At 66.0% G+C, this 25,346-nt stretch overlaps 2 protein-coding genes across 3 annotated transcripts in view; both read right to left on the bottom strand.

Moving 5' to 3' along the window:
- Positions 1–437: 437 nt before the first annotated feature.
- On the bottom strand, positions 438–24,941 carry CSNK1G2 (casein kinase 1 gamma 2). Of its 2 annotated transcripts, none has more exons than XM_037823828.1 (12): positions 24,846–24,941; positions 8,350–8,781; positions 3,301–3,341; positions 3,091–3,160; positions 2,868–3,016; positions 2,376–2,610; positions 2,208–2,293; positions 2,038–2,122; positions 1,822–1,970; positions 1,640–1,723; positions 1,455–1,561; positions 438–1,371 (listed from the first exon to the last, which is right to left on the bottom strand). In XM_037823828.1, exons 2-12 carry the CDS (start codon positions 8,534–8,536, stop codon positions 1,317–1,319), a joined length of 1,248 nt encoding a protein of 415 aa, XP_037679756.1. In that variant the 5' UTR covers positions 8,537–8,781; positions 24,846–24,941; the 3' UTR covers positions 438–1,316. The 2 variants fall into 2 exon arrangements, 1 of the variants encoding a protein (XP_037679756.1); XR_005214935.1 differs by having other exon boundaries at positions 1,329–1,371; positions 1,847–1,970.
- The window catches only part of LOC119525206 (basic proline-rich protein-like), a 15,699-nt gene continuing 14,806 nt past the window's right edge, over positions 24,454–25,346 (bottom strand). Inside the window, exons 6-7 of the mRNA XM_037823807.1 lie at positions 24,846–25,291; positions 24,454–24,739 (exon numbers count right to left, since the gene is read on the bottom strand). Coding sequence (XP_037679735.1) covers positions 24,454–24,739; positions 24,846–25,291 — 732 coding nt within the window. The remainder of the gene's footprint in view (positions 24,740–24,845; positions 25,292–25,346) is intronic.

Below are 25,346 nucleotides of genomic sequence, written 5' to 3'. Positions count from 1 at the left end.
CCAGGCTTCTGCATTGTCTGGGGAGGAGACCCTGGGAGGAGCGTGGGCTAGCTGGTGGCTGTTGTTGTCAATGGCCCCCTATTAATTTAGGGGGGCTGGTGAGTTCCACCTGGCGCCTTCTTGGCCACCATGGCGCTCACCCACCCCCCCGCTGGTGACGTGGTAGCTGTGGTGCTCCCCCCAGCAGTGCCGCTCCCTCATGCCTGGCAGCTCGTGTTCCTCTGCTGTTTAGTTTTTGAAGTCTTTGTGTAGAATGAGACAAAACAACAGTTTCCGTTTGCACCTTGTGGTTTCTTTCTCATCCTGACTAGTTAACACGCCCCCACCCCCCACCCGTCTCTTCCAGCTCCTCCACCTTGCTGTGGCCCCCCGAGTGCGGGTCTGCCCCCCCACAAAAGGCAGCCGTACCTTCAGAAGACCAGACACCACACTCAGGGTTGGTTTCATTTCCTTTTATTTTTTTTAAAAAAAGCCCCTAAATTCTATGGCTTCCGGAAGCATCAGAGAAACACAAATGCCATTCTGTACACTTTGTAAAGCAAGAACTAGACTCATACGGCCGCCGCCTGGGGACCGCCCAGCAGCTGTGGCCTCGGGCCCCCCACGCACCCCCGGGGGGCTGGGCTTTAAGGCGTTTTGTCCCCTGCTCTCCGGCCTGACGGGGCTGAGCCTGGAGACCGGACCCTGCACCCCAGGCGCCCTGGAGCAGCAGCGCCTGGACGACCGCGGGAAGCAGGTGCCGAGGGCTGCCCCCGGGGCCAGGAGGAGGCAGTGGCAGTGCCTGCGCACAGGCTGCCCGAGCTTTGGTGCAGCATTTTGGTTGGGGTCTGGCTCCCACCACGGCTGTCCCGGCCCCCACAGTCTGGGGAGCCCTGAGCAGGCCCACCCTGCAGATCTCCCCCGGCCGGGCCCTACCACCCCCGAGAAAACGGCCTTTGGACTGAGGGAGACAAGCTGGACTTTATGACACTAGCTGGACAGTGCAGCGCCGCGAGGGGCCGCCGAGCTCCCAGGTCACGGCTGCAGCAGGGTGGGGGACAGGCGGGCCTCGTTTTCTCCTTTTCTCCTTGTTTTAAATAGTTAACGCTCTCAGGGGGAGGACTAGACAGAGGTGTAGAAATTTTGGCCAAAGTCTTACATGAAGGAAGAGACCGCCCCTGCGAGGGCCGTGGGACTCTCGGGGACCCGGTGGCCCCGCAGTCTGCGTCCTGGCATCAGGCCGGGGTTGGGCCCTGGGCTGCGGCAGCCGGGCCGCGTGTGCCCGAGACAAGCATGTGCCCCGAGGGGCTGCAGTGGAAGTTCGCCCGCACCCAGCCTCACTTATGCCGCTGCAGCGATTTCCTCTTTCTCCTCTTAAAGAAGCAACAGCACCTGGGGAGGAGAGCACAGGACGGGCTGGTGGCCTGGGCCCTGACGCCCCAGTGCCCAAGCACCAACACCCCCCGCGGCCTTACTTGGTGTCGTCTGCCACCTCCACCTCCGCGGGCGCCGTGATGGGGGCGTTGGAGTGACCGGCCGTGGGGTCGTCCGCGTTCAGCTCCCCATTGGTGGAGTTCAGCGCCTGGTGGGGAGGATGTGAGCAGTGGTCCTGGCTGCCCAAGCCCTCCCTGGGGTGGGGGCACCCGGCCCGGCCTCTCACCTGGTTTTTGCCGTGCGGCGGGGCCTTGTCCCGGAGCTGCGGCTGCGAAGGCAGGTCGCCGTGGACAGTGCCAATGGGCGTCGGCTGTGGGGGGTGAGTGTCAGCGCGGGCAGGTGGGGGCCGGGCCGCGGTCCCCCCCACCCCCACGGGGCGCCCCGGCCCGGCCCCCACCCCGCGCCTACCAAGGGCTTCCCGGCCCAGTCGTACTCGTAGTCGAGCACGAAGCCGCTGCGGTCGAACAGGTCAGAGAAGAGCTTGCGCAGGTAGTCGTAGTCGGGCTTCTCAAAGAAGTCCAGCCTCCGGACGTAGCGCAGGTAGGTGGCCATCTCCTCTGCCGAGAGAGCCCGGCAGTGCCTTGCGGGGCCCCGTGCCCGCCCACCCCCCCAGCTGCCCCTTACCTGGGAAGTTCTCGCACAGCACCTCGATGGGTGTGGCCCGCTTGGTGTCCCCGATCTTCTGGTACCGCTCCTTGAGCGTGTCAGCCTGCGGGAACCGGGCAGTGCCGAGGGCTCAGGGTGCCTGTGGGTGGGCCATGGCCCCCCCCTGCCCCGCCGGCCCCGCGACCCACCTTGAGCCCCTGCCAGGGGAGGCTGCCACGCAGGAAGTACATGAACATGTGGCCCAGCGCCTCCAGGTCGTCCCGGCGGCTCTGCTCTGGGGGCAGAGGGCAGGGGTCACCCCGGGCCTGCCCCATCCCCTGCCCATCCGCCCCCTGCCCACCTTGGCCGGGCCGCACCCTTGCCCAGGTGTGTGTTGATGCTCATGTAGCGTGCGGTGCCCGTCAGGCTCTTGTGCTCGCGGTACGGGATGTGCTTCTTGGTCTCAGGGTCGATGTACTCCTTGGCCAGCCCAAAGTCGATGATGTGCACCGTGTGCTGCCGCCGGCCCCCCGGCCGCCCCACCAGGAAGTTCTCAGGCTTCACATCGCGGTAGATGAGACTCTTGGTGTGCACGTACTCCATACGCGTGATCTGGGGGTGGCGGGGCCTCAGCGGGGCGCCCTGGGCCCCTGGCCCTGCCAGAGCCCCCCGGCCAGACAGCGATTCTCAGCAGGGCCTGATCGGGGTGCCCCCTGCCCCCCTGGTCCCCCCAGCTGGATGGTGTTCACTAGCCGGGCCTCGGGGGGTGACCCCCTCTGCACCTCCTGGGCCCCCCCAGCTGGACGGCAGTTGCAACAGGGCCTCGGCGGGGTCCCGCAGGCCCCCCGCCCCCGCGCCCCGGGCCCCACCAGCTGGATGGCGATCATGAGCACGGTCTTGAGCGTGAAGGTGCGGTCGCAGAGATCGAACAGGTCCTCGAGGCTGGGGCCCAGCAGCTCCAGCACCATGGCGTTGTACTTCCCGCACGGGCCGAAATAGAAGACCTGCGGCACACCCTCTGCAGACACAAGAGCCCGCTGCAGCCAGACCCGGCCCCACCCTGGCCCCGGCCCCACCCGGGCCCCGCGTTACCTGCCGTGCTGAGCTGCTTGTAGAACCGGTACTCCAGGTGCAGCTGTGGGGCCCGCGACTTGATGGGCTCCTGGAGGACAGGGGGGCCCGGGGGACACGGGTTACCAGCTCGCGGGCACGCGGCCCCTTGTCCCCGGGATGGCTGCACCCAGGGCGCCCAGAGCCCCCAGGCAGGTGCTGGGGGCAGGAGGTGGGGGGAGGGCAACTCACCAGTTTGATAGCTACGTATTCGTTCGTATAGAGATTCTTCCCTGTGGGGACAGAAAAGCACGTCAAGGGCCAGGCCGGGGCGCCCCAGCCCCCTCCCCTCCCAGATGACAGGAGACAGAGCCAGGCCCGTGTGACCCGCCCCTCCCTGGAGGGTGTCTCCTGAGCCCCAGGCAGTTGAGGTCGCACTGGGGGCCCAGGAGGGGCTTGGAGGGCCCCCAGGCTCTGTCCCTGGGGGTTCCAATGCCCCCAGCTCGCCCAACACCCAGAGCTGGGCCCCCAGGCCGAGGGGCCTTGAACCCCGCAGAACCGCCCAGCAGCTCTGTCGGTCTTCCCAGGAGAGACCCCACGTTCACAGGCCCCAGCGCCTCCCTCCTCAAAGACAGGTGCCAGGCACCCTGGGCCCCCACAGCCCCCCTCCCGACCCCTCCCCAGCCTGCGGCCATCACCCACATGTGCCTCCACCCATGGGGCACGGTGGACGCCCGGGCAGACGCACCCCAGGCCCGGGCCCTGGCTCCCCGTCGCCCCGGCAGCCTCCATCCCGGGGGAGGGTTTCAGCCCCCGTGGAGGCAGCACCGGCACTGTGCTGCGCGCAGCGCTGCTTCCTCTTCTTCCGAGCACTGCTCTGCAGCGTTCCGTGGCGTTCCACGGCGTTCCAGTGTTCCACAGCATTCCGGCGTTCCAATGTTCCACAGCGTTCCACGGCGTTTCAGTGTTCCAGTGTTCCACAGTGTTCCATGGCGTTCCAGTGTTCCAGTGTTCCACAGTGTTCCATGGCGTTCCAGTGTTCCACGGTGTTCCACGGCGTTCTGGCGTTCCGGCGTTCCACGGCGTTCCGGCGTTCCAGTGTTCCAGTGCTGCAGTGTTCCAGTGTTCCACGGCGTTCCGGCGTTCCAGTGTTCCACGGTGTTCCACGGTGTTCCAGTGTTCCACGGCGTTCCGGCGTTCCAGTGTTCCACGGCGTTCCGGCGTTCCAGTGTTCCATGGTGTTCCATGGTGTTCCATGGTGTTCCACGGCGTTCCGGCGTTTCAGTGTTCCACGGTGTTCCACGGTGTTCCGGCGTTCCATGGCGTTCCATGGCGTTCCGGCGTTCCACGGCATTCCAGTGTTCCACGGCGTTCCGGCGTTCCAGTGTTCCACGGTGTTCCACGGCGTTCCAGTGTTCCAGTGTTGCAGTGTTCCACGGCGTTCCAGTGTTCCAGTGTTCCACGGCGTTCCGGCGTTCCAGTGTTCCACGGCGTTCCAGTGTTCCCCAGTGTTCCACGGCGTTCCGGTGTTCGTGTTCCACGGCGTTCCACGGCGTTCCAGTGTTCCATGGTGTTCCACGGTGTTCCATGGCGTTCCACGGCGTTCCACGTGGTCTGTGGCGTCCCAGCGTTCCAGCATTCTGCGGTGTCCTGCGGCTGACGCTGTCAGGTCCTCACCTTGGCGCACCGGTGGAGATGGCACAGCACAGGCAACAGAGACCAAGCCCCAGCCCCAGCACTGGGACCCACGGCCCCCGCGCCTGCCCTGCACCGCCACACAGGCTCACGAGCCTCCAGCTCCCCGTCGCTTTTTTCAGCTCGTCGCTGTCCCCCTAAACCCCACAGGGGTGGCGTGAGCTCCCACAGGAATGCGAGGTGACATCGTGGCGAGACCACCCCTTCCATCTGTGAGCTCATCCCCCCACCAGGCACGCGTCACTTCTCAGATGTCCTGCGGCCTCTGGACTCCTTGCTACGGCAGGAGGTTCTGGGCTCTTGTTCGTGGGTCTATTCTTGAACTTTTATTTTCCCACTGTTTCCTGATGGAGAAACACAGTTGAGCTCTGTGCTAACATATCCTCCAACCTCGCAGAGTCTGCTCATTTCTTATGTCCCTGGGGGGTCAGCGGGTTGGGGGTTCTGTACTCTTGCCCTCCCCAGTCCCTGTGCCTCTGTTTCCCCACCTGGGCCTGACTGGGAGCAGCGAGGGCGGCGTGCGCGTGCCTCACAGCCCTGGGGGCCGAGGCCGAGCCCTCAGCAGGTTTGCTGTGTTTGCGACAACAGCAGACGCCCGCGAGCCCGAGGCACATCCTTGCCAGGGCACAGCACCAGCCTCTGCACCAAGGCGTCTCTCACCTGCCACTAGGGGCCACTAGGACAAGAACCAGCTCTGGGGACGCAGAGACACACAGCTGTTCCCAGACCAGGGGCTGCTCAACAGCCCACCAGGCACGTGCCCAGGCCGCCAGACAGGAGGGTCAGAGGTCATCACGCAACCCAGCCCTGCAGCGGTTTAGCTTTCCGGAATCCCAGGCTTCCTTGGCCAGAGGCAACGGGGCTCCCTGGCTGGCATGGGGAGGACCAGGGTGAAGCCAGGGTGAGACCCGGCCCTCCACACAGCTACCCCAGGCCCTCGCACGCACACGTGCCCAGCCCTGCACCTGCCCGGGGATGCTGCACAAACCCCTCCCTTGGTGGCACGCACCCAGGTCGCTCGGCCAGACCCCCCATCTCACCCGAGCCCCACCCCCAGCCCAGGCCCCAGCAGGAAGAAGGCGAGATCCCACCACCTAAGCCAGGTATGCCAGGCGCAGCCACACAGACGCCCGTCGGGGGCAGCTGTCCCCAGGCTGGGCCCTCCCTGGCTCTCCCCAGGGGGGCACCGGCACAACCTGGCCCACGGGGGCCGGGAGAGGCCCACCTGCCCCCTCCCCTCCTCAGCCCAAGACCACGCTGGGCGCACGGACCTGGTGTGATGAACAAACGTCAAAGCAAAGCCAGACCGGGGGACGGAAACTCAGGACAGCCACGGGGCAGCACCCCAGGAACGGCCAGGGTGAGCAGAGAATGGCCCCAGGCTAGAGGACCGCGCCGCGTCCTCAGGGAGGAGGCATGGGTCAACCGTGCTTCACCCGCAACTGCAGCCAGGCGCTCCCAGAGGCAGCGTGAGCTCAGCACCCACAGGGCCGGGTCAGCCCAGACACCCACCCTGTCCCCTCTGCCCTCTGGCCCCTGGTGGCTTCAGCGCCTGCAGAGGGAGTGCTGGGCACAACAGGGCACGAAGCCCGAGGGGCTGGGGGCCGCAGGGGTTGTGGTCCCCCCCACAGAGCCCACATCTGCCCCACCCGGGACACCCACAGCATGGAGCAGGGCCAGGCCGGTGTCCACAGCGGGGGCTCCACGGGGGCCTCGCCCGAGCCCCTGGCGTCGGCCTCCCTGGGTCCTCGGATTTCCCATCCGGGCAACTCACAGGCGGCCTCTCCGAGCTTCCCCTTCTCCGTCGGACTCCCACTCCGCCCAGATAAAGGGCTCAGTGAACGGGTGAAGTCTGCTCTGGCTCGGCGGGGCCACGTGCTGCCCGGAGCAACATCATGAAGAGACAGTGTCTAACACGTGTCTGCACCGTTGTAACACGACCAGGACGCGGCTCAGCCCACCAACACCGCCCGCCCCCACGCCCGCGGCACCAGGACGTCGCCGACCCAGCCCGCAGCCAGACCACAGCTGCCAAGACCAGCTGCGAGTCGCCACCCAGGTTTACGTCCAAGGGCGTATGGACAGACAGCTGTGCTGGCTGGAGCTCCACACCCCAGAACACCGTGTCCTGAAACCCTCCATCCCACGGGTGTGGACCCACGTGGGCAGCACCTTCCGCCGAGGCCACTGGAGGCCCAGCACGGCCTGACTCCGCCAGGACGCACCTTCACCCAGTTCCTGGAGGCCTCGCGAGAGCACAGGGAGAGCCCCGGGAGCCGCTGGAGCGGCAGACAGCGGAGCCAGGACAGACAGGAAGACACCGCCACGCAACTGTCATGACGGGAAAGCAAACGAACCCCAAGGACTGCCAGCAGCTGGAAAACACAATCCCAAAATTCCTGCTCGTGAGCTACCCCGTGGTGCGGGCTTTGTGTGAGCAGCCAGGAAACCAAGACCATGGCCAAAATGAATGAGCAAACAGGAAATCTCAGCAGAGAAATCGGGGGCAAACAGAGATTCTAGAACTGAAAGACACCATCTGTGAAATGGAAAATTCACTGGGCAGATGTGGGCGGGAGAAAAGGGCTCGGCCTACAGCAGGGCAAGAGAAACCGTCCACGGTGAAAGCAAAACGAGCCGAGCTCAAGGGCCGGTGGGACAGTGAGAACTACTCTTCCCACACGTGTAGTTGTGAACGAGAGGGAAGGAGCCAGAAAACACCTAAAGAAATCACAACTCAAGTTTTCCCCAATTTCATGGAAAAACATCAACATACAGATCCAAAAATCTTGACACTGAAGCAGGACAGACACCCCGGAAACCACACCTGACAGAAACCAGAGAGGAAGGAAAACCTTACGAACGGCCCGTGACAGGCAGGGGAACGACACACAACGCCAGGGAGACGCACAGAACCCACGAGCGCCCGGAGCTGAAGAGGCACCGCCACCGCAGGCTGAGGAGGTGGGAGGCCGGGCACCCGGGGCAGCCGGGAGGACCTGTACCCAGCACCAGCACCCACGGTTTCTCCAACCACAAGGCGATGAGGAACGCGCAGAACCAGCCACGGGCCCGTGAGCAGAGGGTATGGCACACACGGTCGCTGTGCCAGTGTACACACGGACGGCTTGCTGCACGGCAGGAGAGCCCAGGGAGGAGAGAACAGGTTCCTCCATGAATGAGAGCTTTATCAAATCCAAGGCCACCGCCCGCTGCCCAAGCAAGGACCCCCAAGGGCCACCTGGACCCCCAAAGCCGCCTGGGGCCTGGGCTGCCCGCGTGCACGGTGGTGGGTGCGTAGGGGGGTGGGTCCCCTGAGGATGCTGGGCAGACGCCTGCACACCGCTCAGGGCTCGTGCTCCCAGCTCGCTGGCAGTGCCCGGGCTGGGTGTGGGGCTGCCGTGCTCTGAAGGGATGGCACGTCGGACGTGACGTCCCCTCCCTGCACCCCTCCCTCGTCAGCAGACATAGGGTCAGGTCCCCATGGGTTAGGGTTAGGGTTAGACGCTGGAGCCTGGGCCCCCCACGGCAGACAGCAGGGGCCGGGGCGTGAGCTGGGGAGAACCCATTCCAAGAGTGGGGTCCCAGGCTGCAGGGGAGGCTCACCCAGGCGGAGCTCCCCGAAGTTCCCGCAGCCGATCTTCTTCCCGACGCGAAAGTTGGGGCCCACCATCAGGACCCCCGAGCTGGTGCCTGCGCCCCGGGCGCCGTGGTTGCTGCGGCTCCCGCCGGCCTTGGGCATCCTCCGGCCCTCCTCCAGCTCCCCTTTCCCACCTTTCTTGTCAAGATCCATAAGTTTGTGGTACCCCGGCCTCTCCACGGTGACTCCGCTGCGAGCCCAGCCCAGCTCTGCGGAAGCCTGAGGTCGCAGTGGCCGCGCTCAGCTCGCCATGCAGCCCGCGGTGGCTCCGCGCCTCCGGCTACTGGCGGGCAGGGGTGCTCCAGGGCCAGGCAGTGCTCCTCTCAGTGGCCTGGGGGCCGTGCGCGGGCGAGGGCATCCTGCTGGCGTCCCACTGTCTCAGATCCCGGGGTCCCCCGCTGCAGGAGAGAGGCAGACGTTAGCAGACGGCAGGGCGAGCGGGCCAGGGGGGGCCTGGGAAGGGCTCATTCCCGGTGGGTCTGTGTTCAGGGACGTGGGTACCCAGGCCACGCCAGGGGTGGCTGGGCGGTGTGGGGAGAGGGGCAGGTGCCAGCTGCGGGAAGGGCTCCCGGGGGAAGCAGCCGCAGCCCCCGCTGCAGGCAGGGAGTGGCTCCCTAGGCCGTGACCTCGCAGTTCAGACCAGGCCCTCGGGGTGCAAAGGGGCTCAGGGAGAGAGTGGGGGTGCCTGAAGCAGCCCCCCAGGGCAGAGTGGCAGACGGCAGGTGCAGGCTGGACACGGTGGGCAGCTGGCACTGCCCAGGGAGGGGACAGTGTGTCCTGGGCCTGAGACAAACGCGGTCCCTGCCCCGCTGGCTGCCTCCAGGCCCCCCACCCTGTGTCCACCAGCTCTCTAAGCCCACCTGGTCCATAAGGGCAAACCAGACCGCACCTGTCAGGCCCCGAAAACCCACCTCCGCAGGGCGGGGTCTGGGCTCTCAGGGCACACAGGCTGAGCTGGAGACACTGTAAGGCAGGCAGGTGGGGGCTTCTGGAGGTCCGCCCCATCTCCCCCAAGCCCACCGCCCCCTGCACCAGCACCCACTCCCATAGAAGTGACGTGGGCTCTGGGCACGGGCCGCCCCCCAGTCAGCAGCCTGCCCTGGGACAAAACCCCCCATTAAGAGCAAGATGGGAGTGTTTAAAACAGCGAAGCGTGTGTGTGGGGGGGTGGGGACGCCCGTGCTTAATGCAGAAATATTAAAAGTTCTCTTGTGGGCTAGAACAAATGTATGGACTGTTAGGAGTTAACAACGGAGGGATATACGGGGAAAATGTATCTTACTGCAAACTGTTTTAACACTCTTCCCACCAACAGTGACAAAGGCACCAGCCCGATGCCGGGGGTCAAGAACGGGGACGAAGGGTGGGAGGATCTGGGTTTTCTTTACTGTTTTTCTGGAGTAATGAAAATGTTCTGAATTTGATCATGGGGTTGGACGCACAGCCATGTGATGATTCTGCGAGCTAGTGATCATACACGTCAGGTGGTTGTACGGTGTGTGAATATATCTCAATAAAACTGCATTTAAAAAAAGTTTTTTAAAAAGAGGGCAATAAATTCATCACCTTCTGCCCGATACAGGACAGGACACCCGAGATGAATGAGCCTTCCTGGCAACGTGGGACATGGATTCTGGGACTGAGCCTGGCCCTGGCATCGAGGGGTTGAGAATGCCTTTTTGACCAAAAGGGGGAAAAGAAAGGCAACAAAATAAGGTTTTAGTGGCTAAGAGATTTCAAATAGAGTCAGAGGCTGTCCTGGAGGTTACTCCTATGCAAGCTTCACCTAGATCTGCCAAATGGCCACAGCGTGATAAGCACAAGTCAACTGTGCTCCTGAAAACCCTAAAGAATATCTAGATTCCTATCTGAGACTCTATAAAATTTCACTCACTAAGTTTATTCTTCAGAAACTTAAATCTTCCAGAGAACTCCTGTGCCAGCTAAGTCCCAAAACCCAGAGCAACAGCCTCTTCAAGAACATCAACCAGATGTGTCCCCTTTTCCCATAAAGTCGACACCCCTTTTCAACATCAACAGGTTAGGGTGGTCACTGCCTAGACATCCCTGAGGATCAGGAAAGTGATTAAACTAGAGGAAGGGAGAGCAACAGACAAGATGGAATTTAACAAAGGATGATGAATACTGAATCGTTATATAATTTAATTTTTCTTAATTGCTGGCATATTAGAGTAAATAGAAGGAAAGAACTGAAATGGTGGAACTGTAACCTGTAACATTCTTTGAAATTTGCTCTACAGCTACTAGTCAAACTGTAGTTTCAAAGTTACCACCTTTCTGTATATATGTTACGTTTCACAATAAGGAAATAACTGAAACCGTGAACTGTAACCCATAACATTCTTTGAAATTTGCTCTCTACTTGCAAAATTGCACTTGGACAGTTATCACTTCTATGTAAATGTTATATTTCACAACTAAAAAAAAAAAAAAAAGAGATGAGCGGAAAGTCCGGGGAGGACCGTGGTGGATGGGGTGGGGGGCCGAGGCGAGGGAGGGGGCGGCGGAGTCCCCCAGGCGAGGCGCCGCCGGGACCCGGGACAAACAGGCCGGCACCCCCACAGCGGGACCAGCTCCTGCCACAGCCGAGACGCCCACCGGGGCTGCTCCCACCACACAGGACCCCGAGGGCACGGCCCACTCCTCCTGAAGCCCCCAGCCGGGAGAGCTGCTGTCCTCGGGCGCCCGCTCACGGCCCTGCACGGGGGCAGCTGGGACACCTGGAGGTTCCCAACGTGCCGTGTGTGCGGACAGGAAACGGGTATCGGCGGAGCCGGGGGAGCCTGGAACACGCAGGGCTGAGGGGGACCGAGCAGGGGGGCAGGCGCAGCCCCCGGGACCCCCACCCTGGAGGGGAAGCAGCGGGGCCAGCAGAGGCCGAGACACTGCTGGGGTTTCTCAGGTCACTTTCACTCTGACCCCGTTTAAAGGTCCGGCTCGCTGGTGTTTGTCGTGTGCAGCCACCATCACCCTGTTCCAGAACGTTCCCGGGCCCCACGGGAACCCCCGCCCCAGCCCTCGGAACCCGCGTCTGCCCCGTCCCTGCGCGTCTGCTCTCCTGGACGTTTCCCTGCAGCGGACCAGGGGACGCGTGGCCTGCTGTGTCTGGCTCTGCCCTGGTATCTGAGATGCCACGTTCTCAAGGCCCCCTGGGCTGTCGCCGTGCCGGGGCCTTGCTCCCTTTTACAACCTACCACCCTCCCATCTGTGGCCCTGTTCTGTCCCCACCTCAGCCAACGGACACGCTGGACGGGCTTCTGCAGGGCGCGTTTTCAGCTCTCGGGTGAATTCCAAGGAGCGGAACTGCAGGGTCTGAGGGAACGTCCATGTTCAAGCATTTGAGGGACTTCTGGGCTGTGGCCCACAGGGGCTGCCACCGCACCAGCCGCAGACGAGGCTCCCCGTGCCCGTCTCCCACTGGCCCAGAGGGCAGTGGGGCCTCACTGCGGCCGGGATGTGTGGCTCCCTGCCACCTCAGGGCTATTTTTAAGCCGTTTTCTCCATCGGACAGAGGCGGGCCCAGCACCTGGCAGGACACCCAGCACGGGAAACGCCCAGAGCACCTGTCGGGACAAGTGGCCGCAGCCGAGGGGACGCCTTCCACCACCCCGTGTCCACTCAGTGGCCGCCGGGCTCAGAAACACCAACTCTCCTGGTTCAGCAGGAAGAGCCCGGACGCCCCAACCCGGCCCCGCCTCACCTGTCACGGCCCCTCCCACATGTGCAGAACACGGTGTACCAGAAAGGCCCAGGGAAATCAAAACCACTCTCTCCCGCTGATCTTTACTGGGACATGGAAAGCGGGGCTGGGAGGCCCAAATGCAGCTGTGGGCAGCAACCCCCTCATCTTCTAGGGGGTCCCGGTCATGGTGGAGTTCTGGAGCAGGCCCCGAAGCAGCACCCCTGGCATTCCTGGGGCCATGAGGCTGCGTCCTGCCCACGCTCTGGTCTCCATTCTCTAGTCTGCCAGCATGGGGGCAGGGAGGGGTGGGGGCAGACACCCCTTGTCCCCCACCACCCGCCCGCAGGCCTCCCCTGGGCCTGCCGTCAGAGGAAGCCACATGGGCAGACCCCGGGAAGCAGCTCAAGAGAGGGACCATGCAGACAAGGGGGGCTCTGGGACGACGGGGCTGTGGGGACGAGGGGGGCCGTGGGGACAAGGGGGTCTCTGGGACAACAGGGCCGTGGGGACAAGGGGGGCTGCGGGGACAAGGGGGGCTCCAGAACGAGAGGGGCCGCGGGGACGAGGGGGGCCGCGGGGTCGAGGGGAGCTCCAGGACGAGGCGGGGCCATGAGATGAGGGGGGCCTCCATGACAAGGGGTCCTCCGGGCCTCTGCTCCCCACCCTCAAGGCTGCAGCTGCAGACCCCGCACGCAGACACACAAGTGCGCACACGTGCACGCACACTCACGCCGCCCGCCCCATCCGAGGGCTGCGCAGCTCTCCCTGCCGCTGGCCCCCCTCCCGAAGGTGGACCCCACAACTCTGCTGAGCTGGCTTGTAGGCGCTGCTTGTTTTCTCGCGGGTTCTCCAAGGTTCCCTATGGAGAACGGTGTCGCCGGCGGATCGGGACCATCTGGCTCTGCATTTCCAACCCGGATGCCTTGCACCCCGTCTTGCCCGACGGCTCTGGTGGGTGGAACGCAGCGGGTATGGCAGGCGCTCCTGCCCGCCCTGACAGCGGGGGGCTTCCCTCTTTCGCGCTGACCTGGCGCCGGCTGCAGGTTTCTCGGCTCTGCCCTCCTGGTGGGAGGGGCAGGGTGGGCTCCCGGCTTGGGTCTGGGTTGCTTTTCCAGCCCTCGGTGTCGCCCACCAGCCAGGCCCCTTTAGGAATCTGCGGCCCGGGCCTGGGGGAGTTTCGGTTAATGCCCCCGGCCCCGTGCGTTCTCACGCTGACCAGGCACGTGACGACGCTCCTCCCGGTGACCATCCGTCGCCTTCTCTCCGCAGCGGGAAGCGCTGTGCGCTCCCGGGAATGAACTAACCGCGCTGCCTCCTGCTGCTTGTCAGCTGATCAAAACTGGGCCTTCCAAGGCGAGGGGTGCAACCCCTCGAGTGTGCTTCCTCGCCCCAGGAGGCACCCGCCGCGGCTCTTTCTTCCTCGGCCTGGGGGCACCCTGACCTTGACTTAGGAAGCGCCGCACGTGTCCGTCCAGTGAAGGGCTGACCGTCCCCGGGGGCCCTGCACGGCTCCTCTCCACCAAGAACCGTCCCGCCAACTCCCGGAAGCACTGCACACGGGGGGACCCATCCCGGCTGCCAGAGGTCGGCTCTGCAGCGGAGCAGGCGCCCCTCCCTCCGGAGCCCCCGTGCAGGTGGAGACCCCCCCAGCGGAAACTGCCTCGCCGGCTGCTGCAGACGGGCCGGCCGCCGAGTGGGCCCCACCCACAGGAAGGGGCGGCTCCCTTCTCTGCACCGGGGGCTGCAGCCAGCAGAGGCCCCGCCCCAGGCCTGTGAGGACCCCTCGGCGGGGGGGACCCACGTGTTCCCCTGAAGTTCCTTCCCTGACCCCTCCTGAGACGCCGCTCTGGAGCCGACCCCAGGACCCTGGGAAATCCCCATCCCGCCCTGCAGCCTCCCGCCCGGGCCGGGGCCGCGTCGGCTTCCAACCACAAGGTGTTCTCGGTTCCCCTGAACCTGGAGCGGAGGGAGCAGCCCTCGCCGAGAGCGGCCATGGGCAGCAGTTCTGGATCGACACGCATGACCGAGGGAGCCCGAGCCCGGCTCACGTGTGCAGCTGTGGGCTCTGTGGGCCAGGGCGCCGCTACACCCCGAGCAAGCACCCCGGGAGCGCACACCGGCCCGCTGAGCTCCAGGAGCCCCTCCAGGGGCCCCTCCCCACGACCCCTGCTCCAGCCCTGGGAGGAGGACAGACACGGAGTCGGCGACAGCTGCTCCGCAGACCCCTCTCTGCCTGCCTCGTCCCCGCTGGCCCCGTGCTGTAGGGAAGGAGGCTGAGGCACGAGCGGGGGCAGCGGCCAGCAGTGCACAGGCTCAGCCGCAGGGCCGGGGACGCGTGCACCACGCTTGGCTGCCCACACCCGGGCAGGACCCTGCTCTCCGGAGGCCGCAGCCACGCCGGACACAGGCTCACCCAGGACGTGGGCAGGACAGGCACTAAGGGGGACGCCTCCGCAGGGGGCCTCTCAGCCTCGCCCAGCGTCTGAACACACCTCCCCCCAGTGACCCTGAGGACCAGTGGGGACTGGGAGGGGGCGTCATTCCCCGGGGATGCTCGGCCTGGGGGCCGCAGCATCTCCCACTGTTTGGGTGCAAGCCCTGGAGGGTCTCACAGGCCCCCCTGCCACAGCCCCACCACCGCCCCAGGCCGTGCTCCCACACTGCCCACCACAACGCGGGCAGAGGTCTCCGACACGGCAAGTGAGCCTGGCTCACATCTGCACCCTCCAGCGAAAAGGGACAGCAGCCCAGCACCTGACCCCACCCCAGGGTGGCCCCTCGGACTGGGCCTCCCCCTGCCCACCCCTGAGTCTGGAGGCCATCGCCTGTCCCCTCGACTCAGCTTGCAGCACAGCCCTGACCATGCTTGTGGAGGGTGGCCGACCCCAGCCCCTACACTCCATGTGAGCCCCGACGGGACAGACGGCTGCCCAAAGCCCCCGCCCTGGGGAGGCCACCTGCCACCACCGCGGGTGCCACAACCCAGCAGCTGAGTCATCTCTCCAGGACCCTCTCCACCCAGCATGACAGAGACACAGGGGACGAAGTGGGCTCCCTCCCCAGGGCAGGGCTCAGAGGTGAGAAGGCTGTGACTCGCTGCGGAGCCTTCCGGAGCAGCAGCTCAAGCTCTGCAGGACCTGCTGGCCGGCCTCACCTCAGAGGCTGGAGACACCACAGGGCGGGGGGAGGCCCAGCATGGGGCTAAGAAACACCCCGACCCTCAGCAGCCCCCGTACCCCACACAGTCCAGCTCCAGGGCCTAGGGCCTCGGCTGGGGTCAGGGGGCACCTTCACGCCCAGGCTCTGCCCTCTTGGGGGAGATGCACCCTGGCAGGCCTGGGGCAAGGGGAGGCGCGCACTGGCCCCTCGACAGCCGAGACCACACTCACTGCCTGGGGTCCCCAGGAGCACTGCCCCCGAGCCCTGCGTGGGCGACTACCTGCCGCGTTCTTCTGAGGCTCCTCCATCTTGTCAGGCCCAGCAGCTCCCCCCAGCGGGCCTGGGCACCCCACTGAGTGACGTCACCACAGCAGCTCCCAGGGCAGCGCAGGACATCTGGCAGGCAGAGGCCCGCAGCCCCCGCCCCTGCAGCCCGGCTGGGACCCCCGCGGACCACCAGACTCAGGCCCACCCGAGCGGCCTGTCCCAGCGGCTCCAGCCACTCCCGTCCTGAGCCTCACTCAGGGCTGAGGCTCCCCTGAGAGGTGGGGATCGAGGACAGTGTCCCCAGGCAGCCTGCTGAGGTTCATGAACCAAAGCCTGCCCAAGAAGCAGCCCTGCACCCCACAGGAGGACCCCAGGCCCCAGAGCAGGGAGCACCCCAGGCCCCGGAGCAGGGAGCACTCCAACTGCAGCCCCACAGCCCCCAGGAGGACCCTGGGCCCTAGAGCCACAGCTGACCCAAGGCTGGACACCCTTCTAGCAGGCAGGGGCTGCTCCCACAGGCGCAAAGGGTTGGCCTAAGAGGGGCCCACGGCCAGTGAGGAGAGGAGGACACCCAAACAACAACAGGGACAGACGCCGACACGCTGAACCAAAAGCTAAAGGATCCACACGACACCAAGAAGACCCAGGGACGTCGGGGAGAGGCGAGTGTGCACCCCTTCCTCACACAGCGGAACAGCTGGAGGGGCCGTGGGAGTGAGGCAGCTGCAAGGCGGGGTGGCCTCCAGGTGATCTCGAGGGCCCCTGGCAGGGAGCAGATCCTCGCCCAGAGGGTGCCCCCAAACCTCCCCACGAGGGCGCGGCGGGTGGTGGCGGCTCTGGGTTGGGGGAAGGGGCTGCGTGGACCGGACAGCGGCAGGAGCCCCGACCTGGCACTGCTCTGCCCATTGGGCTCGGGGTGCAGGGGTTTTACTCAGGGCGGGTGGCAGAGGCCCCCGGGGCCCGTGGGGAGGGCGCGGTGCCCACAGCAGCTGGGAAAGTGGGGGCAGTGGCACCGGCCCGGGGGCCTCGGATGGCACATCAGGTGGAAGCAGGGAAAACACAAGAGGCATTTCTCGAGAAAACTGGGGCCACCTCAACAGACCGTGCTGATGGTGGAGTGAGTGAGCGTGACATGGGGGTTCCGCGAAGACGACAGCACCAGCTGGAAAGGGAGTGACGGCTTCGAGGGCACGAGGATGTTCTGGCCACAGCCGCGCAACATAACACTCAAGAGGTGAACTGGGAAACGTGGCGTCGCACACGTGTTACCACCAAAAAAATTAAAAATCACGACCGCGTGGCCCTCAGAGGGGATCCTGTCGGGAGGAAATGGCATCTGGGGTTTGCCTAAGACGCCGCGTCAGAGCCTCGGGGAAGGCGTCAAGGAAACTCGCGTGGCAAACTGTGGACGTGGCCGGCTGTCGCGCAGGGGCCAGGGCCGGGGCTCGCTGAAGGACTCACCCTCCCTCAGGACACACGTGGACGTTTCAGCAACCAAAAGCCAGAGAGAAAAGCAGAAGGCACCAGAGACTGGGGCAAGGGGCATGGGCGCGATGACCACACATGTGGCGGCCACATCCTCAGCTGCCCATCAGAGGCCAAAGGGGCAAGGGCAGCAGGGCCCTGTGCGGGACGGACAGACCCCTCTTCAGAGGCCGGGAGGAAACGGGGGCCACGCAGCCGACGCCAGCTCCCTCCACCTCCACCCCCCACAGTGCCGCATGACCCGCAGGAACAGTGCAGACGAGCAGCTCGAGCCAGCACAGACCACCAGGACACGCTGCCTCCCTGAGGCCCCGGCCGGGCTCCCACCTGGCCAACAGGTAGGTCTCGGGACGTGGTGTGTCATGGCTGAGGTTTGCACCCAGTGGAGGTGTCTGGGAGCATGTTTGATTGTCACGTCTGGGGCCGAAGGGGACTCTGACTTTGAGGGGGGAGAACCCAGGACACCACGAGGTCAGCCATGCTGAGGGGAGGCCCCGTGTCCAGGACACCCGTTCCCAGACACCCCGTGCAGACACACGATCCGTGAACAGCGTGCACAGGAGCCGAGGAACACATGGCAGGTGGCGTGGCTGTGGCAGGGATGGTCTGCTCTTTCTTCTCTCGGCCTTCTTGCATTTTCCAAAATGAATAGATGGGTCAGGAACTACTTCCACGACAGACTCCAACCCGGTAAAGGTGACCTGAAAAGCACCGGGGCCACTGGCCACGTCCCTGTCACTGCCGACTCCACTGCGTCCTGCAGATGTGCTGGGGGAGGCAGGGGGACGGAGCTGGGACCTGGGGAGACCTGAGCTGGGGTGGGGGGCTGCCCACCTGCCCAGCACAAGCTAAGCCCTGAAACCAGGAAACCGGCCGATCCTGGAGAAGCCCCCCGAGGGCCCCCCCCACGGCCTCCCTGTGGCAGGCATCCAGGAGAGCTGGGGCGTGACAGGTGCAGCCCCCTGTACAGCCTGCTCAGAAATGGGGTCCACCTGACGCGGGGAGCCACCAGGTCGTGGCCCCTTCCACCAAAGTCGGGACATCAGACCCACGTCCCATCCTGGGAAGCCCGGGTCAGACGAGAGCCCACCGGGGCAGGGACACACAAGTGGCAACTCCTCCGCAGCGCAAGCAGGGGCAGTGTGGTTGCCCAGCGCCTCCCACACTGTGAGGGACGGCCCAGCGAGGAGGGTTCCCGTCCCCAGCGTGCCAACAGGCCCTGCCAGCGCAGCCCACGCCCCCAGGACAGATGGCCAGACGGACAGCGGTGACCCCTGGGGCGGACGGCCACAGTCTGCAGTCTCCTGGGGGCCTTCCATAAGGAAATGTCCCTGTTCTTGGGAGATGCTGCGGTTTTGGGGACAAGAGAGCACGTCCACCAGAGACTGAGACTGGCCAGCAGAATGGCTGTGTGCACATGCGTGTGCACGTCTGAGTGAGTGCATGCATGTACAGGTAAGTGTAACAAAAAGTTAACAACTGTTGAGCCAAGATGAAGTTACAAGAGTCTGACAAGTTCGAAAAGTCTTTCAAAATAAAGTTCAAGAACAAAACAAGCAAAAAGCCTTAAAAAGGTAAAAAATTTTAGGGAGACACAGTAAGAAAGTAAGGGAAATCCTACATGTGAGGGCAGAGATGGCACAATCATGGCTCGAAACCCAGACGCCATAAAGAAAATGACTGAAAACCTCAGCCAAAAAAAATTAATAAATCCTGAATTCGTGCCTGATGGTTCCAATTTCAATTAAAAACAATTTTCTAAAAACTGAGAACCTCTGAATGGAAAAACTCCACAAACAACGCTGATGTACGGAAGGCTCCAGAAAAGCTGGCCCAGGACTGAGAGGCCCCCAGCCCGCCCCGCACCCCATGCGCGTCCTCCAGCCCAGCCTCTGGGGGCTCCGGCTACCCTGTGTGCGGGGCCACCTCTCACCTGAGAAGCTGACACACGCCTGGGCGCTGCCCCAAAGCCCTGAAGGTGGGGCGCCAACGGGGCACACAGTGTCACTCACTGCCCAGCGGACACGCCCGAGCCCCCCGACGGGTGGACAGAGGAAGGCGGGCCCCAGCCCTGCCCCGGGCCACAGGCAGCCCCCTGCACAGAGACCATCTCCCCGAGTGCGGTGGCAGGAGCAGGGCCTGGGAACCACTCCTAGTAACTCCCTGACCCCCAAATGGGCAGCTGGGCCGGGGGCAGCCAGTCAGTGGGATGCGGACACCCCACCTACAGCCACAACACGGTAGTATCCGGACGACCCAAACACTGCACGACATCCTCCACCAACAGCCCCAGCGTCTGTCCGGAGCTCTCGCCCCACCGGGCGTCCCGGACTCGCATGGCGGCACCCAGCCTCCCTCCTCCTGGCCGAGCAGCACCCACCTGCCTGTCCCAGGCGCCACTGAGCGCATCTCCCAGTGGGGCGGGGACCCCTGGGGTCGCGACACCCCGCAGCCTGGGATCTGCGGAGCTCTGGGAAGCCCCCTGGCAGCGGCCGGGCAGAGGCAGGCAGAAGAGACGGTGCCAGGGCCCTCGCTGGCCGCCACATGCTGGCACTGCCCCCCACTGCCCCGGAAGGAGGCCCAGCCGGCAGCGAGGACAGCAGCCTCCAGCAGGGCAGGTCTGATAGTGCTCCCTGCCCCGAGGCGAAGCAGAGGCTGGAGACCCCCTGGAGCAGCCCGAGCCCCGGACCCCAGTGTTGATGAGCAGAACAGAGCCGGGGGCTGCACGACACCCCTGCCCCGAGGCCCTGTGGGCTACATCTCCCCCAGGCACCCCTCACCCTGTCCTGCCACCCTAGGGGGGAGGGCCTGGGGTGGAGGACCGGCTCCCCAACCCTGACGCCCCATGGCCAGCCCTGAGCATGAGGGCAGGACTGAGCCTGCTGAACCCCAGAGCCCTGGCTGCGACCCCAAATGTTAACCACCGGGGTCAGGAAGCCCCTCTTGGCCACAGCCGGGGGTGAGCTCTGCAAAGCTCGGGTTCCCTCCACGGCCTTTCTGTTCCCATCCACCACTGACGCTAGACAATGTCTGGGGATGTCTGTGGGTGTCATAACAGGGTGCTCCTGGCACCAAGTGGGGGGAGCGCAGGGATCCCCACCCCTCTAGCCTCGAGACGTGTTGCTCGGGGTCTGTTGCCCACTGTCACCTGGTGCCAATCCTGGGAGCCCCAGGGTGGACACACGGGACCATGTCAGGTAGGGAGGTGTGTCAGGGGGACGCTGGGGCATCTCAAGCCCCAAACCCATCCTGGGCTCCTGAAGTCAACAGACCTGTGCCCACACCAGCTTGGCCGCTGGATGCCACGAGACCCCAAGGAGCCCCCCCTGCCATGGGTGTCACAGCAGTGCCTGTGAGGGTGGACACGAGGACCCTCACTGAGAGGGGCTGCCAGAGAGAGCCAGGGGCCCCCCAACAGCCTGCTGAAAGTGCTCAACCACAGCGAGGTGGGACACAATGGGGTATGCAGGACAAGGGGCTCGGTGGGACTCGGGGGTCACCCGGAGGGCGTGGTGGGGAAGGACCCACGGCCCTGGGGGCGTCCGTCCCAGCACTTGGTCATTGCCGTGCTGGCTGCGTCCACCTCTGCGGCAGGGACCGTCTAGGGCAGCTGCAGGAGGTGGCAGGCATGGCGCCTTGCCAGGCGTGTCCAGGGGCCGGGAGGGGGCCAGCAGGCGATGGGGTGCAGGGGTCCCGACGTGGAGCCAGCAGGGAGTGGCTGCTGGGGTGCGGGGGAGGTGAGGGTTCGGGGCTGCCGTGACCGGGCTCGGGGGCCTGGGACTGACCCAAAGGCAGGCCCGGGGCTGGCACCTCCTCAAGGCCACGGCCCACTGTCCCTCGGCTGGCCCGGAGGGGGACCGCCCTGGGCCCGGAGTGAGGAGGCCTGTGTGCCAGGGCCAAAGTCCTCAGAGATGACGGGGTGGGGACAGCCAGGGACCTGGCCAGGAGCAGTGGGCACAGGGCACAGTGGCAGAGACCTGGGGGTGGAGACACGGGGGGCAGAGTCACAGGGAGCAGAGACGCAGGGAGACAGACATGTGGGGACACAGACGCGGGTGGAGAGACGTGGGGGCCCCGGGGCATGAGAAAACCTGGACACCCACTGCTGACCCGGGGCCCTCTGCACCCACACAGTGCCCCCTCCGGCCAGGACCCTGCCCTTTGTTTCCACACACTTTTAACAGCTCAGCAAACCAGCCTCAGACAGAGACCTCCTCATGATGCAGGCCTGGGGGTGAGGTAATTCCACTCACTATACCTGTTGAGAAGAACCACCTGAACAAAATCCTTTTATCTTCACATACCCACTGAAAGGAACCACGGGAATACAAGCTTCTCTGTTTTGACAAGATGTGACCTAAACCCACATCCGGCTCTCAGTGCAGGGACAACGCCATGCCCCTGGGCAGGCGGTTCCAGAAACAAGATAGGTCCAGGAGGCAGGGGCCCTGGGATGGGGGATGGTCTGGGATGGGGTGGATCAGGGACGGGTGCCCAGGGTGGGGGTCGTCAGGGAGGGAGCCCGGGGTTGGGGTGTCTGGGACAGGGCCCGGGATGGGGGAGGGTGTTGGGAGGGGACCCAGGGTGGGCGGGGTGTCAGGGAGGGGGTCCCAGGATGGGGGGGTGTCGGGGAGGGGCCTGGGCCACCCCAGGGAATGAGCAGAGATGTGGAGAGCGGCTGGGAGGCCCCAGGGAAGAAGCGGCCCAGCTGCGACTCCCCTCAACACTGGCAGAGGACGCGAGGCCTGGCCCTGGGCACGGTGGGCACACCTGGCTTTGAAGTGAGGAAGAGATGAGCCTCGTCAGCACCCTCTCCGCCCAGTGGCAGCTCCAGACCCTCCCTGGAGGCAGGTGCTCACTCCAAGGGGAGCCCAGCACCCCAAAGAGCAGGGCGTCCACGACTAAGGAGCGGGCTGCCCCCAGCCAGCACCCCCCCTGCCCCCCGGCAGCCCCCTTCAGCAATCTCACACCCACTGCCATCGTGTCCAAACAGCCCTCTTCCCCGGCACCTGTCCTGCCCGTGACAGGATACAGGGGAGCCTGGTGGACTCGCACAGGTGCACCCGGACAGCCTGGGGTCCCGCAGGACCCTCAGGAGCACGGTGGGTGGGGCGAACCCAGGGTGAGGAGAAAGTGTCGGCAGAACGTGAATAAATTCAAAAACTGAGCTGGGTCCTGAGACCACAGCCCTATCTGGGTGAGGAGGGCTCTGCTGCATCAGTCGGCGGGGGTGGGGGGGTCAGAAGGTGACACCCATGGGTGCTGCTGCCAGCGACCTGGAGGCCTCGAGCCGAGCTGGCCTCACCCTCGCTCTGTCCAGGCTGGGTCGCTTGGCTGGGGACGGAGGCAGTGGGTGGCGGCAGGGGGCAGAGGGCAGAGGGCAGGGTTTACATCGTGCCCTTACCCCTCCCAGGTGGGGCAGGTGGAGGATTGGGGTCCCCACTCAGGGACCCCTCAGAGGTGAGCCAGCGGTCAGAGAGCACTTCAGGGCAACGGGGAAGGGTCTAGGGAGCCACCTGGGCCAGGCAAGCCCCCCTGGATGAGGCGGCATCACTGCCCCCGGGAGGCCCAGGTGGTCACCAAACACCTCAGGGGCACCTGTCTGCCACTTCCGGGTGAAACCCTGAGCTGCCGGGGACCTGCTAGGGGCCACCCAAGGTCTCGCCTGGACCCCCAGCCCAGCCTCAGGCCCGGCCCAGGGATGGACGGAGCTCACAGCCAGGCGAGGCGGCCGGGACTGCACCCTTCACCCTGCAGCCGCCGACCCCCAGAGCAGCCGTGTCCCTGGGGCCGGGGACCCCTCCGGGCAGCGCACCCCCTCCCCTGAGGGTGGAAACAACAGGCAGCAAACCCAAGAACCCCAGCCCTGCCCACCACACCCCCTCCCGCTCCCTCCTGGGGCTGGGCCTCCTGGGCCCGCCTGGCTCATCTCGGGGTGCTTTAGGGGCCCAGAGCAGACCTCAGATCATGCCCCCCAGACGACGGCCTCGACCATGGCCCCTCCGCGGGACCCAGACGGACCACAGGACGTGACTGGACACAGACGCACGCGCAGACCCGCAGCCGGCTGAGACCCCTGAGCCCGCCCGAGGTTGGCATGTGCCCCCCGCCCCGCATCGGGACCCAGGACACGGGGACCCACGAGTTCACGCACACCGCAAGGCAACTTGCTTCCTTAGCCATCGGCTCGCTCGCTGGCCTCCCGAAGGCCCGGGACAAGCTCGCGGGGACGTTTTCAACGGAAAACCCGTCCCGTACTTCCTCCTGCAGCCCGGAGACAACGCCGCACGGTTAGAAGAAAAAGAAAGTGACGCGACAGCAGGACCATGGTTCAAAGAAACCTCTGCATGCAAAGTTCTGCAAGAGCAGCGGGTCGGCCTGGGCCCCCCGACCCCCGCAGGAACGGACCCCAGACCCTAACTCACATCGCTGAGAGCAGAGCAGCTTCCAACTGGCAGGGAGACCAGGCACCCCTGGCGGGCAGCACCGACCCTGGGGGGCTTCACGGCCAGGCGGTGGAGGTGGGGGTCTCCCTGCCCAGCCCCGCTCGCCCCAGAGCAGCCTTCCCGGGGCTCGCAGGCAGCACCTCAAACATCACCCCAAACATCACCCGAGACTTCTGGAAAACACGGCCCGGAGATGTGGGCTTGGCCGCCCCCCGCGATTCGCCGCAGACAAAAACAAGCGACCCGCGGCCACGCCACGGCCCCCTTCGGACCTGCTGCTGAGCTTCTCCCGGGCCCAGAGCCTGGGGGACCCTCGCACCCCAGCCCAGCCTCAGCCCTGGGAGTAGGGGACCCCACCGGGCCTTTTTGCTCACCTGGGGCAGGATGGAGCCCTGGAGGACGGCCCGACGGAGAGCCCCCCATGCCCAGACACCGCCCCGACCTGCGCCCCGCCGTGGGGGGCCCAGCGGGCAAACGGGGACCCCACCTACCCCCACACCCCGTCAACAAGGCCGGGCGGAGGGAGAGCTGCTCCCCAGCCTGCCTGGGTGCTGGGCGTCCCCCCAGGCCCTCGGCTTCCTTCTGGGTCCCCTGGCCCCCAAACGGGAGTCTTCCTTCCCGAGAGAAAGTTGGGGCGAGCGGGCTGGGGAGGCCTCGCGGCGCCCGGGGCGGGACTGCCGCCGCTCCCGCTCTCCGCCCCCCCAGATGGAGGCTTCCGGAAAACAAAGCCGGGCCGGGCGGAAAGGGGAGGGCGGGCGGGGAGCGGGGCGCCAGAGCGCACCCCGCAACAGGTCCACCCACGACACAGCCCCCCGCTCCTGTCTGCAGTGTGGGCGCCACGGGCGGCAGGGGCCAGGGTGGGGTCCGCGGGGCCGGGGCACAGGGGACAGGCAGGGTCGGCAGTGTGGGGAGCAGCAGGGCAGGCGACTGGGCCTGGAATTGGGGGTTCAGGGCTCGGGGACAGGGTCTGGGTCTGGAGTGTGGGGTCCTCGGGGCTAGTGTAGGAGTCCTCAGGGCTGGGGCCCGGGCGAGGAGCGGGGGGTCCGCGGGGCTGGGACCCGGTGAGGGGCGAGGGGTAAGCAGGGCTGGGACCCGGGCGAGGAGCGGGGTCCGCGGGGCTGGAGGCTCGGGCCCGGGTGAGGGGCGGGGGTCCGCGGGGCTGGGGCCCGGGTGAGGGGCGGCGGTCCGCGGGGCTGGGACCCGGGTGAGGGGCGAGGGGTCCGCGGGGCTGGGACCCGGGCGAGGAGCGGGGGTCCGCGGGGCTCGGGCCCGGGTGAGGGGCGGCGGTCCGCGGGGCTGGGACCCGGTGAGGGGCGAGGGGTAAGCAGGGCTGGGACCCGGGCGAGGAGCGGGGTCCGCGGGGCCCTGGGGGCGCCTGCCGGGCCGTCGGGGGCGTCCTTACCTCTGGGCCTCCGCCGCGGCCGTGGCTCCGCGGCCCGGGCTCGCCTCAGCGGCGCGGCCCCCGCTCCGGGCCCCGCTCGCGCTCCCGCTCCGGCTCCGGCCCCCGCTCCCGCGCCGCCGCCGCCGCCCCAGCGGGCCTCCGCATGTTCGGGGCGGGGGCCGCCGTCCCCCGCCGCCGTCCCGCGCCGCCCGCGTCCCGGGCTCCCGCAGCCGCGTCCCGCAGCGCCGCCGCGCCGCCACAGGGGCCCGCGCGTTTACGCCGCCAGCGTCGGCCAGCGGGGGGCGGCGGCCGTGCGCGGCCCAGTGCGCAGGCGCCGTCCACGGGGCCGAGGCCGTGACGTCCCAGCGCTGGGCGGGGCCGCACCGGCCCGCCGGCCGCTTTGCGACGTCGAGTGACGCCGCGCGACAGGCGCCGTGCTTTGCGGCCGCTCTGGGGCCATAGGGGACCTGTCCGCGGGGCCCGCAGACACACTCAGCCGCGGCGAGAGCGTGCGGCTTTTCC

Source organism: Choloepus didactylus, assembly GCF_015220235.1.
Source record: "Choloepus didactylus isolate mChoDid1 chromosome 25 unlocalized genomic scaffold, mChoDid1.pri SUPER_25_unloc1, whole genome shotgun sequence".
NCBI lineage: Eukaryota > Metazoa > Chordata > Mammalia > Pilosa > Megalonychidae > Choloepus > Choloepus didactylus.
The sequence above is the reverse complement of the archived record's forward strand: the minus strand, read 5'-3'. Positions and strand labels throughout refer to the sequence as shown.

Coding starts and splice junctions, on each gene's coding strand:
- CSNK1G2 (XM_037823828.1), bottom strand. CDS start 8,536: ATGGATCTTGACAAGAAAGGTGGGAAAGGGGAGCTGGAGGAGGGCCGG. Junction 1,724..1,821: donor ACTGGGCCGGGAAGCCCTTG/GTAGGCGCGGGG, acceptor CACCCCCCACAG/CCGACGCCCATTGGCACTGT. Junction 1,562..1,639: donor CGCCGCACGGCAAAAACCAG/GTGAGAGGCCGG, acceptor CCTCCCCACCAG/GCGCTGAACTCCACCAATGG.